The sequence below is a fragment of the Harpia harpyja genome, chromosome 4 (genome assembly GCF_026419915.1).
Source record: "Harpia harpyja isolate bHarHar1 chromosome 4, bHarHar1 primary haplotype, whole genome shotgun sequence".
Lineage (NCBI taxonomy): Eukaryota > Metazoa > Chordata > Aves > Accipitriformes > Accipitridae > Harpia > Harpia harpyja.
This window is the reverse complement of record NC_068943.1, coordinates 75,606,571-75,623,860: the sequence shown is the minus strand read 5'-3', so window position 1 is coordinate 75,623,860 and position 17,290 is coordinate 75,606,571. Positions and strand designations below refer to the sequence as shown.

At 46.9% G+C, this 17,290-nt stretch overlaps 1 protein-coding gene across 1 annotated transcript; it reads left to right on the top strand.

Annotated features, from left to right (window-relative positions):
- The first annotated feature begins 5,953 nt into the window (after positions 1–5,953).
- On the top strand, positions 5,954–16,201 carry LOC128141217 (solute carrier family 22 member 2-like). Its single transcript, XM_052785825.1, is given in 9 exon segments — positions 5,954–6,358; positions 8,437–8,540; positions 12,973–13,019; positions 13,022–13,129; positions 13,949–14,101; positions 14,104–14,116; positions 14,959–15,073; positions 15,629–15,723; positions 15,901–16,201. Coding segments are annotated over 9 exon segments (1,341 nt in total).
- Positions 16,202–17,290: the final 1,089 nt, after the last annotated feature.

Genomic DNA, 17,290 nt, shown 5'->3' with positions numbered 1-17,290 from the left:
TATAGTATAAATATTGCCTTTTCTTTGGTCTCTGTATAAATCATTCTAGTTTGATTCTAACTTGATTTTCTTTGTACGTTTCATCCATGTATTAAGTAATAGAGTGAACCTTGCCACCAAACTTTGTGAAGTCGCACTTTTTATAAATTCCTACTAAATCATTTTTGCTAATACCCTTGATGGTGATTCTTTAAGTGGTCGAAACCACTCATTTTGCAACAAAAATGAGCATCTATACATGAGAAAGAAGGAGTCAATGTGTTTAAACCACCCCAGGAGTGACTATGCCCAGGCTGAGAATGGTGAAATAGATACCACCTCAGCCCTTGCCAGGTAACTGTGGGTGCAGTTACCCACTACATTGTGACAGCGAAACCTACCTTTGCCACTGGCAGAAATGTATGTTATGCTGCAGCCTCAGTCCCCCAGTTCACTCCATCCTCACTTGTTTGTTTATCAAGTCCCTTGTGTAGGATCTAGCCTTGTAATACCTGTTCTGTTTGCACTGCTTGTCTCATGTCAAGTCCTGCTACTCTTAGAGCAGGTATCAGCAGTTCAACTACGCAAAAGAAATAACAAACCTAAGACTTGGACTGCAAGTCCTTTGGCGAAGGGGCTTGTTCTTTCCAGCCATACATGGCTCCTCACCAGGAAGCTGAAGCCCTGGGACCCGTGTGCTCCCCAGTCACCTTGGTGGCTGTGACAGCAGGCTGGGTTGAAACACGAGGATAACTGCGGACGGGCTGTGCTGGACCTGTGCTGTACCTCCCCAGAGCTGGGAAGGCTGCTCTGGCCAGGTCCAGCCTTGGCTGTGATGCTGGAAGTAGTCACCCCCTCCAGGCAGCTCTGGGAGGAGTTTTGTGAACTGGACGAGTGGGTGGGCTGGGGAAAAATCTCCGATTGGCATTTAAAAAAACCTGTGTGTTTTTCCTGAAGTGCCTAGCACACCCTCCAGGCTCTGTGCCGGTAGTTACAGGGCTGCCTGTACTCCTTTTCTCCCCTTGGTAACCTGTTATCGCTGCCCCCTTTGATAAAAGTGGCTGTGCAAACCCCAAGCGCATTTCAAGGTCACCTTGCCATCTCCTTGGGAAGTCAGAGCAAAGCAGCAGGACCCTGGGGACCATGGCACAGGTTCACAACAAGCCAAGCTGCCCCAGGGCCAATTCCTTTTCCCTAGGCAGTGCAAGCATCCCTCATCCCAGCTCAAGCAGCAGCTCACAGAGCACTCTGGCAGCTTGTGGACCCAGATGTCATTGGCGCAGCGCTCCCACCCTTGGCAAAAGCCATGCCACCTCACAACTGCAGAAATGAAACTTTCAGAGAACAAGCTCCAGCAACATGTCATGCTCTATGCCACGGCAAAAGCTGAGGAGTGAGGGCTGTGCACTGAGCTGTCTTTGTCATGAAGTGAGATATTCCCAGGTTGCACAATACTAAGTTGTAATTAGTGTTCAATGAGGAAATGAGCTCAAGCTGTGACTTTTGGATCTAGACGCAAATAATCAAAAACTAGAGGGTTTTGCCAAATATAGTGTGATTATCATCTAAGAAAAATGCGTTAGTAGTATGGGAGCCAACCACGAAGTACACTTTGTTTCCCTCAGTTATAAAATACGTTCTCATGGTGCAAATACATATCAAGTGCAAACACGTGTTGTCTGAAGTAACATGAGCAGCCTAAAAACAAGGTGTGTAGGCTCCCTCTGTAGTCAGCTCTTAGATATCTAGACCTCAGTGCTGACCTGAAGAGCTGAGATCCCATGATGCAAAGCACTGGTGTATCACGGACTCTTTGGCAGTCCAAATTTGCTTGAATATTTTTTGACAGGCACCTTTCTCCCAGCAGGATTCACGTGAGATCGGGTGTTCTCTGGCCACCTGCAGTCAGCCCCACCGTGAGCTCAGCACTTTATGCCCTGGTTAATTTGTCAGAAATGTCCCTATGTGTCAACACCTTGTCCAGACCAGCTGTGTACTGTGGGCTGCTCCAACTGCTATTAACAGCTCTGAGTGCACAGACCTGCTATTAACCACCACTGTAGGCTCCTGCTATATATGTGGATATGCATCTGGAGGTACCCGTCCTTCTCTATTGACTGGACAGGCCTGGAGAACAGGTGTAGACAGCTAGCTCAGTCTAGATGCTCGGCTTTTACATGGCTGACATTAGCCCTACCAAAAGCTACAAGACAGCTGGTCTCCCCATCACCACAAGGAGGACATCCTGCTTCTTCCCTCTCTTTTCCAGCTTCCCTCTCCCAGCCATGCGGTCCTGTCCCTTCCCTCATGCTGATTCTTCCTCATCCCTTCACTGAGCCCCGGCAACTGACTACTGCAGGATAAATCTACCCAGATATTTGCTAGGATCAGCCTCTGCCTACTTAGCAAGTTGACTCAATTTATGGAGTACAGGACCAACAGGTGCCAGAACAGGCTGTAGGAAAGAGGGTGGGGAGCAGGACCTTCACACCAAGAAACTGGACTGGCTCAGCCTGTCTCATGTACCTGCACCCCAATGCACAGGCAGTGCACCCCAGTGGGAGCCCAACTTGCTGTTTTTTGGATGTATCCAGTGATTCTCCATCACAGTCCTCTGAACCTAGTATGTCCTGCTCAGGTCCATGGTAGAACATGATTATGGCAGATGGCATCATGCTCAAAGCCCCCTGTACAACACCTATGCTCTTGTTATACTCACAGGAAACAGAGCTATGATAAGGTCCAAATATATAGTGAAGCACCTAATCAAAACCTTTACTAAATGGCATGGATGAAAGAATGACTCACTAGAAGGAAATCAATGCAGAAATATTTACTCAGGCAAGAAGGCTTGTAGGAGCCTGAATGGAAATATCTGTCTGAGGCACCTCTAGTAAATCATTTTAGCCTAAACTCCCAAAGACCTGAAAAACAGTATCTCTGAAGAGCTAGCCTGTTAGATCTCTCTGCCTCAATTCCTTGGTCTTCAGGAGTGATTTCAGGAGAAGATACTTTCAGATCTTTGAATCAGGGCTATTGTTTGACAGCCAAAAGTTATATATACTATCATTATGGGTATGCATTGTTTTTATGGATGGGTTAGATCTGTCTTGCATCTGTAATTTTTTTACAGCAGTGTTTTAGGTTCACTTTGTTCACCTTTGACCCAACCCTGTAAGCATACATCTAAAGCTCAGGAAGGTCAGAGTACAGGAACATTATCCCAACTTTTGGAAGGCTGACATGTTTTAAAACAGGCATGGTAATGCTTCACTACTGTAAACTGAAGGGATTACTGATTATATGCAGTAAACCTGTCACAGCTGACACTGTTTCACGAACCTGCCACTGCAGGGCAATATGGGTCTTCTGTCGGAGGCAGAGATGCCTTCTGCTAACAGAGGCATTCCAGCTTTGTTTACTTTGCTCCTCTGGCTGCCTAACGTGTTATATGCTGACTGATGTCGTGCTGCATCTGTGCTAATAAATAAAATGGGCAGGCTCATTTTTTTTTATTGCTGGAGGCATGGGGCATGGCATGGCTTACATCTGTATACACCATCCCCAGTCAGGGTGATCTTTCCTGTCCTGCCTACCAGAAACAGCCTGTCCGGCATCGCCACCCCAAACCTGCCTGGGCGTTGTGAGGACTGTTCTAACAGGAATCAGGCAAAACAGTACCGGGGAGGGTGGTAGAGATTAAGCAGTATGGGTATGGGACAGTGCTTGAGCCCATACACAGTCCCATTTAGTTTCTCAGTGCAGATGTCTCCCTGGCAAGCTGTCACACTGCCTCCATTCACGTGTGCTCAGATCCACCAGCAGAACTGCATGCATGCTTACTCCCTGCTCTGTCCCCAATGAAATGGGAAAAAACCCCAAACCCTGCTGCAAAACATCTTAAAGAGATCACACGAATGGCCTCAGGTGTGTCCAGGTGACAAGAGTCACATGCCCTTACCTTGGTGGGATGGACCACTCTGTTCCCCAAAGACTGGTGTCACTGTACACAGGAGGGAGGCTTGTCAGGATGTTCGAGGGCAGCTCAGATGTCAATAACAAAAACCTCTGGACATCACGCAGTATGTGAAGCTACTCAGTGGTCACTCCCACTTTAAGACAATATTTTGCTTACTGGCAATACAAGAGCATACTCAAGTGACACTGGAGGTTTTCTGAAAGAAAAAACATCAATTTGCCTCAAGAGCAGAGATACAACTTTCTGCTAGCATAACTGGCGTATGAACCCAGTACTTGCATCAGTCTTCCTTCTCACTCTCCCCACCATGAAACTACACTAGGCAGAATCCGGAAAGGGAGTAAAGCAGATTCTTGTTCCCTTTAATTCAGTTTTGACTGACCCAGGTTTTAGCTATTAACAAATGCATCAAATATGTGCTCTGCTGAGTAGTCTGTGTGGAGGTGGGTGCAAGGTTTAAAAGCTGCTAGTGCAGTGAGCTCCTTGAGCATTAACAGGGGGAATAGCCCATTCCCTGCTTCTGATGTAAAACAGACTTGAACAGAGATAGGTAAACAGTTTAGTTGTAAATGGTCAAAGATCTGGTCTTTTCTTAGCTGAAAGATGTTTATTGCAAAGTAGCAGTCCCATTTGTGATTCGTGACAGTTCCTAGGTATGCCAGTTGTTGTAACTCAACAGGGCTTGTTATTAATAGCCCTTTAAAATATCATGTTACTTATCACCTCTGTTTTCCTCCAATGTTCATCGTTTAGTTTTGTGCTTCGTGAAACTCAGAGAGGTCACCGAGTGGTCCTCAGGGAGAAATTAACTCAGTGACAGCAGCTTGCTCAGGGTTTCCCTTCAGAAGCACTAAAGAAGCTACAAAGTCATTGCAGTCTGGCGTAGAAAGAGGGGTAATAAAACCTGTCTGCAGAAAATTTGCAGGCAGAAATCTTTGCTCATAGATGTGTTTTGTCCAAATCCACACTTTTGATGTTCAGCTGCACTGAACATCTTCCAGTCCTCCATCATTGCTTACATTATTTGACACAAGCTAATTGTTCACAGGGCCGGCAAATGGGCAACAACATGAAAGGACCTTATGCAACCACGGCTGTGGGAAGGCGATACAAATCATCCCCCTCGGTAAAAGAGGCTGAGGATGTCTCCATTGCTTAAGCACACATTTACATATTAGCATTGCCCAATAAATTCACACGAAAGAGAGAGCTGTAAAGTGTTTGCGAGATGGGGCCATGGTTTATGGCGGCCTTTGCCCGCCACCTCCACAGGGTGCAGGGCAGGAGGCAGAGGGCAGGGTGGGCACGCGAGGGCTGGTGACGGGTCTCAGGGCCACTCTCAGGTCCTCGGGTGCAGGGCAGCCACATGTGAACCCCTGCAAATTCGGTCTGGGCATCTCTGACCCAGAAGTGCCAACTTGTACTGCGGCGGCTGGTCTGCTTCCTATTTGGGGCACAACACTATTCTCTAGCTATTAGGTACCTAAAAGAAATCTGCCCTGTTGTGTCTTCTCTACGTTGTCTTCTTCTATACCCCCAAAGCAGCAAGCAAGTGGTCATCTGTTTCCAGTGTAATTTTGAGTATAAAGTTCTTCAGTTTTCTATATACAAGGGAGAGGACAACATTTCTTTCATATTTATGGCCTCTGAAAATACTGGACAAAGGAATTATCACCTACCTCATACTGTGCACCGACAGACTCTCAGTGGCAGACTAAAAGGGTCCTAATCTAAGACATCAGCTCTCGTGTTTCAAACATGTCATATACAAAACAAAATACCAACAGAGGCCAAAACAAGAGAGTCAAAGTTTGTTTAGAAATGGCATTTGAGAAACAAAGGTGGTGATGCATGGCTTGACAATTGATGAAGTTAATTAATTATTTGTTTGTGAGTTTTGAGCGAACACTTCAGCTGTTATTTAGGCATGCAGAGAAGGGCAAAGCCCTGGAAAGTAGCCGAGTTAGAAATTTTAATGAGTTGCAACATACGAAGATGCCAACCCTGTATGACATTTTAGAGCAGATCTGAGAATTTGACTTCTTGCAGAAACAAGCCCTCTTATGCCTGCTTTCCTCTACCTGTGCTACCATTTACGTGGGGATTTTTTTTTTGCTGGGATTCACCCCTGAGCATCACTGCTTCAGTCCCGGGGTGGCCGAGCTGAGCCAGCGGTGTGGCTGGAGCCTGGAGGAGCAGCTGAATCACACTGTTCCTGAGTGGGGCGGCCACGGGGCCAGTTTTGGCAGCCTCTGGAGGTACGAGGTGGACTGGAACGCAAAGGGCATCAGCTGCACCAACCCCCTCAGCAGCCTCGTGGGCAACTGGAGCAGTGTCCCCTTTGGTCCCTGCCGGGACAGCTGGGACTACAACTCCTTGGGGACCTCTCTTGTGACTGAGGTAAGACACAGTTTGTCCAGCAAAATCACTCTTGCCTGCACAACTCGAAGCTAGAAGACGCTGAATTGGTAAAGTCTGCTTTTGGTGCACAGCCTGAGCCTGACTGCTAGTGACTATCAGGACTTGCTAGGGACTTAGAGCGAAGATTTATATGGATAAATAATGGGAAATGATTGCTTTTCCTTGAGGATAATGCTGCAAGCTTGTCATCAGTCAGACAATGGCTATTCTCATAATTCAGTATTTCAGTCACCAAATTGAGGGTAGCACCCCATAGCCCAAACTGAGGAATTGCACATATGGGTGATAATCCAAACAGATACTCATGTACAATGAAGAAGTAGAAGATGGGGCTAAATTTGTCAGATAACAAGTTAGCAACAGCAGCGTTCTTTTCTTCCAACTTACACTATCTAAACCAGATAGTTTAGAAAGTGAAAAACTGTGCAAACCAGTGTCCTGGTTTCAGCGGGGATAGAGTTAACTGTCTTCCTAGTAGCTGGTACAGTGCTATGTTTTGAGTTCAGAGCGAAGAATGTTGATAACACTGATGTTTTCAGTTGTTGCTCAGTAGTGTTTAGACTAATGTCAAGGATTTTTCAGCTTCTCATGCCCAGCCAGTGAGAAAGCTGGAGGGGCACAAGAAGTTGGCACAGGACACAGCCAGGGCACCTGACCCAAACTGGCCAACGGTGTATTCCATACCATGTGACGTCCCATCCAGTACAGAAACGGGGAAGTGGGGGGCAGGGATTCGCCGCTCGGGGGACTGGCTGGGTGTCGGTCGGCGGGTGGTGAGCAATTGCACTGCATATCATTTGTACATTCCAATCCTTTCATTATTGCTGTTGTCATTTTATTAGTGTTATCATTATCATTATTAGTTTCTTCTCTTCTGTTCTATTAAACCGTTCTTATCTCAACCCACGGGTTTTGCTTCTTTTCCCGATTTTCTCCCCCATCCCACTGGGTGGGGGGGAAGTGAGTGAGCGGCTGCGTGGTGTTTAGTTGCTGGCTGGGGTTAAACCACGACAACCAGTACTGTCTAAAAGCCATGTAGAGACCTGAAGCATAGGAAGGACCTCAAGAGAGATTTCTTCTACTTCTCCTCCAGTTCCAAATCTGTATTAACTATACCTAAACCATGCCTAGCAGGTATTTCTGTAACCTGTTCTTAAAAAACTGCGATGCTGGATACTTCACAGCTTCCTCGGGCAGGTTATTCATATTCCTTTGCTTCGCTATCATCACCATTACAAAGCAACTCCACCTCACGTTCCCTTGGGACAGATGGGTTGGGGCAGCGAAGAGCACTCCCAGCCGTCCTCTGCATCAGTTGAGCCAGGGAAACCAATCATCTGAGCTGTTTGGTACCACCCCAGCAAACTTGGTCAGGTTAGAAAGAGATTAAATAAGCAGCCAAAGACATTCACGCTGCTTTCAGGTCTGAAGTCTGGTTACACCTGAATGAGTATTTCCAGCTGTAGCGAAGTTAACACCAGTTTGCCCTCCTCCCCTCGCTGGGTGCAGGTTGGTAACCTGTTAATTGTAAATCAAAAGCAAGTTAGAGAGTACCAGTTCACTGCAGAGAAAAGTCAACCAAATCCTGGGCGTTTTGCCAGTGCTAATGAGGAGCAGGACAGCCGTCTCTTGGCTCATAGCAGACCTGCCACCTCTCACGCCCTGCACTGATTTCACACAGCAAGATAATACACAGTTAGAGAGAGACCTTGGCATCTGGGAAGGAAACGATTTTCCAAGTATCCTCCAAATTTCAAGCAGATGGGTGGGGAGGAGAGGGTGAGATTTTTCTGAACTTTTTAATTTGTTCATTCAAAGTTTCTCTCCCTTTCTCACTCTCCCTATGTGTCATTGTGCAATCATTTTCCAGGGTGTAACTTTTCCACAAGGTTTGGGAAAATCTGGACAACATGTATCGCAGATGTCAGTTTAAGAGATTAGAAGGTTTCTTTTCTGGAGCCTGCTTTCTAGTTGTGTCTCATTGGTTTCCTTCCTCCTCAAACAGCCATGGTTTGTGTTGAATGTTCCTGCACTTCTCACTGTGGTTGCCCTTGCAGTTTAACCTGGTGTGTGAGGACTCCTGGAAGCTGGACCTCTTCCAGTCATGTGTGAACGCTGGGTTTTTTCTTTGCTCCCTGAGCATTGGCTACATAGCAGACAGGTATGTAGTATGTAGACAGGTGTGAGACGACCTGTTTCTTCTGGTTATCTACTTGCTGCATGTTGCTGAACAACGTTCACGATTCAAAGAGGAAATGAATGCAATTAAAACTTGATTCACAAGGCCCATGTGTCACTTACAAAGGGGTGGATGGTGGTTCCTAAGCCTCTCCTTTTAAAGGCGGTTGTGACCCAAGGAGTCCACAGAAATGCCACGGTATTGCTCCACTTTTGCAGCCTCTCAGTGGCTCCATGAGGAACTTGCATATTCACAAGTGAAGAGACTTTGTTTTCTTTCACAGTGGCAAACTGCAATGCAAGCTCAAGAGTTTGAGATGAAATTTTAACTCACACACCAGGAACTATTTGCCCATCTTTGTGATAAATTTGTTTCACATTAATTTTAACAGTGTCCAGATGGCCATAAATCACTTTCAAAATAGGACAGTTTTTCTCAGATACAGAAATAGAAGTTGCTCCTTTCTAAATTTTCTTCAGTCCCTCTTTTTCTCATTTGGCTTTGTATGTAGCTGGATCTAGACATTATTATCCCTCATCTCCTCTTTTCCATCACAAATATCATTGTGCCATGTATCTTCCCAGTGGTTTGGGGTTTTTTTAGGTTAGACTCTGAACAAATTTAATGCTTTGTAGCTGACCTTCCTGGGCATGTTTACCAAATTTTTCAGTAAAATGGCAAGAGAGGATGAGACTGGAATTTGAAGAGGTGAAGGTAACATGGGGTGAACAATCCTTCTGTAGAGTCAGTCTGTCTTGCATAAATGTTTTTTTCTTTGTACTCTGAGAACACAGGAGAGCACAATGAGCAACAGCCGTTTCCTCCCATGCTGATCAGGCCCCCAAATCATCTCTGTTGGATGGATATTGCTACCATTCCTTTCTTTTCACTTTCCCCCTCCTCCAAGGGGAAGGTCTACAGGAAGGGGCACAGCCGTCCCCCACAGTAATTCTGCAGTGACACAAAATAAGGATGGGACTGTGTTTGTCTCGCTGGTCGCTGCTCCCATTTCATTACAGGCAAACACATCATCGGTTCGGTTGTGCACACCACCTTTGTGGGGAAAGCGGCCACCACAGTCCTAGCTAACCCCAACCTGTCCCTCCACACGGACAAACCTGCTTGTGAAGAAGCTCACCTACACACAGATTGGACAGACTGCTTTTCACTCCTCAGTAAACCATTATCTTACTGCCAGTGAACCAGACCATGGTCTTTTTATGCTTTCTGCTTAAACAGATTTTGCATCAGAAGACAGTGATTTATCAAAGTAACTCTTTCTGGCCGTATCTTGCATGCAAGAAGCATGCAAGAACCTTTGGCAAAAAGCTCTCTCAGGTGAAAGACATCAAATGGCTACGGCAGTACCGCAAAGATCCTACATTCAGTCTTCAGTCCTGGGCTGGACTCCCCTGTTTGATATGAAGGCCACAAGTTGACACGTTTATGCCAATTTTTGCATTTCTTCACATGCATTTTGAAAGATGTTGGTTTCTTTTTTGCATCGGAAACATATGTCAGCCCCCCATCCTCTCTTTCCCTTAAACCCAAATTCTTGTTTTCTGGCCGATCTTCTAGTAAATTTGAAAGTATTCCATCCTTTTTCCCACAACTGATGCTCAGAAAATGGTGCACAGCTTATGGAAGCAAAGGAGGGGGTATGTAGCAGCTGCTCATCCAGGCATGACAGGACATGATACAGCAGTGAGCAGATCCTGTGATCATCAGAGGCACCACTCTGCAGATCACCTTTTCAGCACAGAGGTGGATTAAGCAATCATGTTCACTAGCAAAGGCATTTCTTGGCAGCGTATGGCTGTGCGAGCCAATAGAAACCGGAGCTCCCAAAGCCACAGCCAGTTATATCTTAAATGCTCTCTCTCTGTGTCAAAATACTGAAGGATCTTTTTACCAAGGCTTATTATCAAGCAAAAGTATGAAAAGACAGGAGGGAGTAGGATATCATTGCTGCTAAGATAAAGCACATGCATGTCATAGCAACGAGAGGTTTTCTACTGCTCTGCTCACTGCCATCCTGCCCCAGTTCACCGCGGTCCCTGCACTGCAAGCACCCAAGAGCAATACAAAATCTCATACTGTGGTGGGTTGACCCTGGCTGGAGGCCAGGTGCCCACCAAAGCTGCTCTATCACTCACCCCCTCAGCTGGACAGGGGAGAGAAAATATAACGAAAGGTTCGTGGGTCAAGATAAGGACAGGGAGAGATCACTCACCAATTACCATCATGGGCAAAACAGACTCAACTTGGGGAAAATTAACTTAATCTATTACCAATCAAATCAGAGTAGGGTAATGAGAAATAAAAGCAAATCTTAAAACACCTTCCCCCCACTCCTCCCTTCTTCCCGGGCACAGCTTCACTCCCAATTTCTCCACCTCCTCCCCCCAGCAGCGCAGGGGGACGGGGAACGGGGGTTACAGTCAGTTCATCACACGTTGTCTCTGCCACTCCTTCCTCCTCAGGGGCAGGACTCATCACACTCTTCCCCTACTCCACCGTGGGGTCCCTCCCACGGGGGACAGTCCTCTATGAACTTCTCCAACATGAGTCCCTCCCACAGGCTGCAATCCTTCAGGCACAGACTGCTCCAGTGTGGGTCCCCCACAGGGTCACAAGTCCTGCCAGAAAACCTGCTCCAGCCTGGGGTCCTCTCTCCACAGATCCACAGGTCCTGCCAGGAGCCTGCTCCAGTGTGGGCTTCCCATGGGGTCACAGCCTCCTTCGGGAACCCCCCTGCTCCAGCGTGGGGTCCTCCCCGGGCTGCAGGTGGATATCTGCTCCACCGTGGACCTCCCTGGGCTGCAGGGGGACAGCCTGCCTCACCATGGTCTTCCCCACGGGCTGCAGGGGAATCTCTGCTCTGGCGCCTGGCGCACCTCCTCCCCCTCCTTCTGCACTGACCTGGGGGTCTGCAGGGCTGTTTCTCTCGCATGTTCTCAGTCCTCTCTCTGGCTGCAGTTTCTGTGCCCCAGCAACATTTTTTCCCTACTTAAATATGTTCTCCCAGAGGCAGTACCACCATTGCTGATGGCCTCGGCCTTGGCCAGCGGCGGGTCTGTCTTGGAGCCGGCTGGCATTGGCTCTGTCGGACATCACAGGGGAAGCTTCTAGCAGCTTCTCACAGAAGCCACCGCTGTAACCATCCCACTACCAAAACTTTGCCATGCAGACCCGTTATACATACCCAGAGAGTGTTGAGCTCAGGGCAAAAACAAACCCAGAAGCCTCAAATTGAGTAGAAGGAATGGAAAAAAGGCCCATGAATTCTCTGTTTACTGGATTTGAGATGATAGCCATCCTCTTCTCGTCAGACAGCCTGAGCACAGCTGGAATGCTAGTTTTCCCATGCATGAGATTGCTGCAACCTGCTGTACTCAGGACAACTCCTGCAAACATTTCAGGTGCTTCAGGGGAGGTTTCATAAGCTCTTTCTAAATGTGCTTCTCTCTGAGGGATTAGACCTACTCATTTGTTTGATCGGTCTCTGGGCACACATCCAGGCACTGACTTTGACATTCAAGAGTCATAGGTGTCTTGGAAATGGCACCCCTGTGTCCCTAGAGAGCTCCCAAGGTCAGTGCTAACATGCAGCATCACACCTCTGCCATTCAGACCTGGGGCACTGGGAAAGGACCTTTGCAGGAGAGGGCTCCTCTCGTGGTCTGATGAGCCTCTCTTGGGCTGGACTTAAAGGCAAGTCAAAAATGTCTGTATCTCAGGCTTATGACAGGAGGAAAGTTTGAGCGATGGGATCTGCTGATGTTATTGTGGAGAACAGAAGACATTTCTTTTGGCTGGCGTTTATTATCATGCTATTTTTGTTAGTGGGCATTGAATAATTTAATGGGTTTTATAAATCATACTTCTAACTGAATATCTATCTCTGTCAGCTAGAAAACTAATGCCTTTCCAATGTTCCAGTAAGCTTGTTTCTTTTGGAAACAATTTATTTCTGACTATCAGTGAGTCACAGTGATACAGAGAATGACAAACAGGTATGTACAAAACCCTCTTCAAGAAGAGCTCAATAGTCAGCCAAGGTTGATGAGAAAATAGGTAAAGATCACAGTTCTTAAACAAGATCTCCATTAAAAAGCTATTGCAGCTTTGAAAGATGGACTGAAGAGCCATATCAGAGCATTTTTTAAACTCATTAGCTAAGTCATTAACCAGAAGTGAGCAACGACCTGAAAAGGCAGGACAGGGCAGTCCCCTGAGCTTCCATTGAGATGAAAAATATTGCAAAGGGAAGAGCAGATACAGACTCCTACTCAAAATGAACAGAGAAGAGGGGAACAGGGACCATCTCCAGTGTCTTCAAATCCTTTGGTTTGCCACCCTACCCTCCCGGCAGCCGAGCTTCTTTCTTCTCTTTTCTTCTTTCCCTCTGCAGGTTTGGCTGCAAACTCTGTCTCCTGGTCACAGTCTTTGTCAATGGGGTCTCGGGGTTCTCATGGCCTTTCCCCCGAGCTACACCTGGACAATGATCTTCCGTCTGATACAGGGGCTGGTCAGCAAGGGGGGGAGCTGGCTGACAGGCTACGTCCTCAGTTACACCAGCTTGCAATTACACTTTCTGGGCAGGAACACCCTGTTTAGCACCAGGGCTGACCCCCCGCTGGTGCCATCTGATTTTTAAGGAACTGTGTGTAACAAGAGCAGACAGTGACACTGTGCTATTTACTGCCAAACTGCACCTCTTTGCTTAAATGGAGGTGTTTATGACTCAACCTTGCACCAGCTCATAGACATAAATGGAGTAATTAGGAGGCAGCTCTGAAAACTAGGGAGTGTTCATACCTGGAGAGGCACGTGCCAAAATGAAGAATAAGGTCTAGAGACAAGAACTAATTGAAAACGGTGCAAAGATGTATGCCACTTTTCTGGGAGAGGCAGCAAGTGGGTGCTGGGAGAGATAACACTTGTGTTCCAGAGCCTTGGTACCAAAATGATTTTTGCTGTGCTGTTTCACATGCTTGGTGGGTAGGGAGGCTCTGCTCCCAAGCTGTACGGGAGGAGGGAGATGGAGGCAAGCAAGTACCAGCTGTCTATTTTATTTTCCCACTTAGTTGTTAGCTAAATGGAGTGGGATGAAGAAAGCAATGTTTGCCCTGTGTTAATGGGTGAGGGCCTGACACCCTCGAAGGCAGGGACCCCAGCTGACCATCAGAGGAGGAAGGGTCAGGACTTGTCCTGTGATTTACACTGGGGACCCAGACCTGCTCTGCTTTCCCAGCCAAACCCATGCCCGCAGAGCGCACGAGAGCACAGCTACGCACAGGGGCTCCACGTGGTTTTAGCTGGCAGGCGTTACATACCCCCAGCTCTCCAAACCAATTTATTTTTGCTCATATGACTTCTCTTTGCAGTTGCAGAGTCTGTTGGCTCAAACTACAGGAGGACAGCAGGCATCACTTACCAGCTTGCCTTTAGCCTGGGACTCCTCATCCTCACCAGCCAGGCTTATGCCCTTCCACACTGGAGGTGGCTCCAGCTCATGGTCACACTGCCCAATTTCTTCTTCTGCTCTACAATTGGTAAGTGCCTGTTCTTACAGCTCCCAGCAACACCGAGCCTAAAACTGGGGCCCGTAACTGGGAGTCGAAGCTTCTCTGTAGGGCTTGGCCATAGTGCTACACATAGGATTTTGAAGACAACGTCAGATCAGGTCTGGCATTTTTCTGTTGTTCTGTTCCGCCTGCCCAGAGGTTTAGTCTGAATCACCTGAGAGTAAGGGACTACCTGCAACATGTCGTAGCACTTCTGTGTTTGGAGTCCTTGCCACCCATCACAAACTACTAAGTTGTTTTTTCTTGAACAGTACTTGAGCTACTGTGAGAAGTGACTTTTTCTAATCATTGATTAAAATTGCTTTCTTTTTAATGCAGTCAACAGACTTCTGTTGACTATTGGCAAAAAAATTGAGTGATAATGGTCCTTAGAAAATTCCATAACCAGATCAGGGAACAGATTTGGGATGGGGTTTTTGTTTGGGTTTTTTTGGAAAGTTTATTTTTAACATGGAGAAGCTGAAGGATCAGGTTTACAGCTGTTCTCTTTTATATCTACAGACTATTAGCCATTTCTAAAACATGTGAACAGAATTTATCTCAGACTAATGTTTCCAAATGATAATAAACTAGTTTTAGCCTTAAAAAAAAAAGGGGGGGGGGGGGGACTATGTTGTCATTCAAGTGGAGCACAAATTAGAGTGCAATCGCTGACAGACACAGCTACCAGTAAGTTCAATACCACCACCCTTGGATATTCAATACACCATAGGATCCTAGCCTGAGAAACTCAGTTCCATTTTCATTTTCTGTGTACCAGTAATGTGCATTTTCCTTCCCTGTAGCTGTCATGCTTAGATGTGTTGCAGGTGTCTGCCCAAGTCCCCCAGGTGGCTCATAGCGCAACAGCAAAATGACAAAGTTATGGAAATTATTAAGCACATTACCAAGGGAAATAAGAAGCAGCTACCATTCTCTTTCCAGGTGACTACGCTGCATTTGCTGCATATATGCAAACCTTGGGGCAAATAATGTTATGAGTTTAGGATTGTTTGGGGTTTAGAGTAGGGAGCAGTTTGCGACCAAAAGCACTGCAGTTCCCTAAAGGAAATGCAAGTGAGTTTTCTTCTCTTTGACTGCCCAGGACCCTCATAGAGCATATTTGGGAAAAGAAGCTTGCAATAATAGCCAGCAGACAAGAAAAATTCTTCCTTTAAGTAGTATCAATCAACAGTAAACTCCCCAAATGTCATGACTAAAAATTCCAGAACATCCTTATTCATTATTTTTTTAAATGCTGCTTCATGCCATGCAACAGCCTCATAGACATGGCTGCACAGATATGAAAACTGTCTATATAAATTTTCATGTTTCCTTTCCCCAAAACATCTGGAGGAGTTATTTTGGCCTCACTTACTTAACTGGCAAATGAAAGCCCTCATCCTCCCATTAATCCAAAGGAAAATATTCATTGCAGTGCTCACCACCCTCTCCCCTGCCCACTGTAATCTCTTGTCTCTCTGTCACTTGTGCTCCCAGAATCTCAACTCTGAAGATGTATATGGAGAAAAGCTGAAACCTTCATTTCTAGGCCTGGACTGGACACCTCAGATCAGAAAACACACTTTCATTTGGTGTACAGTTGGTAAGGGGAGGCTTTTGCAGCTCAAATGGAGGTGTGTGACTTGGTGCCCTAAATTGTCGCCATTGATTTAAGCCTGTTTTGCTCCTGACCAGCTGCAAATCTCAGTTCTTTGCATAAACTCTCTCTCAAAGGGTTTGGCTTCATTTGCACCCTGTTCTCTGCCCAGGTTCACAGGCTCCATCCTCTACCTGGGCTTCATCATGCACATAAGAATAGCTACTGGGAACATGTATCTGGATTTCCTCTATTCTGCTCTTGTCGAGTTCCCAGCCGCCTTCATCCTCATGCTAACACTGGATTGCATTGGCCATCACTACCCCTGGGCTGCAGCAAATGTGATGGCAAGTGGTGCTTGTCTCGTTATGGCATTAGTCCCAAGCAATGAGTCATGCAAACCTCCTCTGTCAACGAACTCTCTCCCTGTCTCTTGGATATTGCCATGGAAAATGGAAAACAATCCTTGCTAACCTGGTCCATGTCAGTATTGTGATCCAATGAAGACAACTACCATAAAAGCTAACGTATGTCCCACCATCAGCATTTATAGTAGCTAGTGAGAGGCTGGAGAAATGGGGTAAATTAAATTTCCAAAATGGCATCAAATCAGATGGCAAGTCTGCAGGTACTAGATCATGAGTCATGCCATGTTAAGTCCACAATTTTTGTCTGGCCTAAAATTTGGATTTGAATGCATAATCCAGGCTTTTTATCCAAAAATCCCCATGGTTTCTGTTTCTGAAAAGGAAAAATGTATGGGCACGTGCACACACTTACACGCCATCTGGGTACAGTAAGTGCTTTCTGCATCTACACGTGAACAGTGCTGCTACCATAAATGTAGGGTGTTGAGCAACCACAGTGACAGGCACTTGGCTTTTGTTTAGCTAAGCATTCTCTCCAGGGCCATAAGTCTCAAAGCAATGTGTCCCTTAAGGGCCACCGAATGAAACATTTTTCCTTTTTCTTTATGGAATACAGCTAGACTGAAACCACAGACATAACAGTGCCAAACAGCTATCAGTTCATGGGGGGACAAAGATAAAACCACAAAATGTTACGGAAAAATGTCATAGGCAAAAATCACAAAGTGTCCAAACAATGGAAACTCATTTTAAGAAGCGACTGGGGAGCCCAGGGGCTGTGCAAGGGACCCCTGGGCTTTGCTGGGGGAGCACAGGGGTGGGAGTCCTATGGCCCCGCAGCTGCTGCCCGTGCCAGGGCATGGGGAACAGTGGTGCCCAGGTGAGTGCCTCGCACCGGGGACAGGCACGGCTGGTGAAGACGCTGCTGCCAACCCTGCTCAGCCCCTGGTTTAACGCCCCGCCAGGCTCGGCGGCAGCACCTACCAACAGAGACCCCAGCCTTCCCCGCTTGCCTGTGTGGGCACCGCCACGCTCCAGCCGAGCCACCTTCAAAGCCCAAAGTCCAACCCCCCCAAAAGCATTGTTTTTCACCCAGGCCAGCTCTGCAGGGGCAGCGGGGCAGGCAGAGCCCCGGCTGGGAGGCAGGGATGGCTCCGGACTCCCACAGCTGCAGTTGCTGCAAACCACATGCAG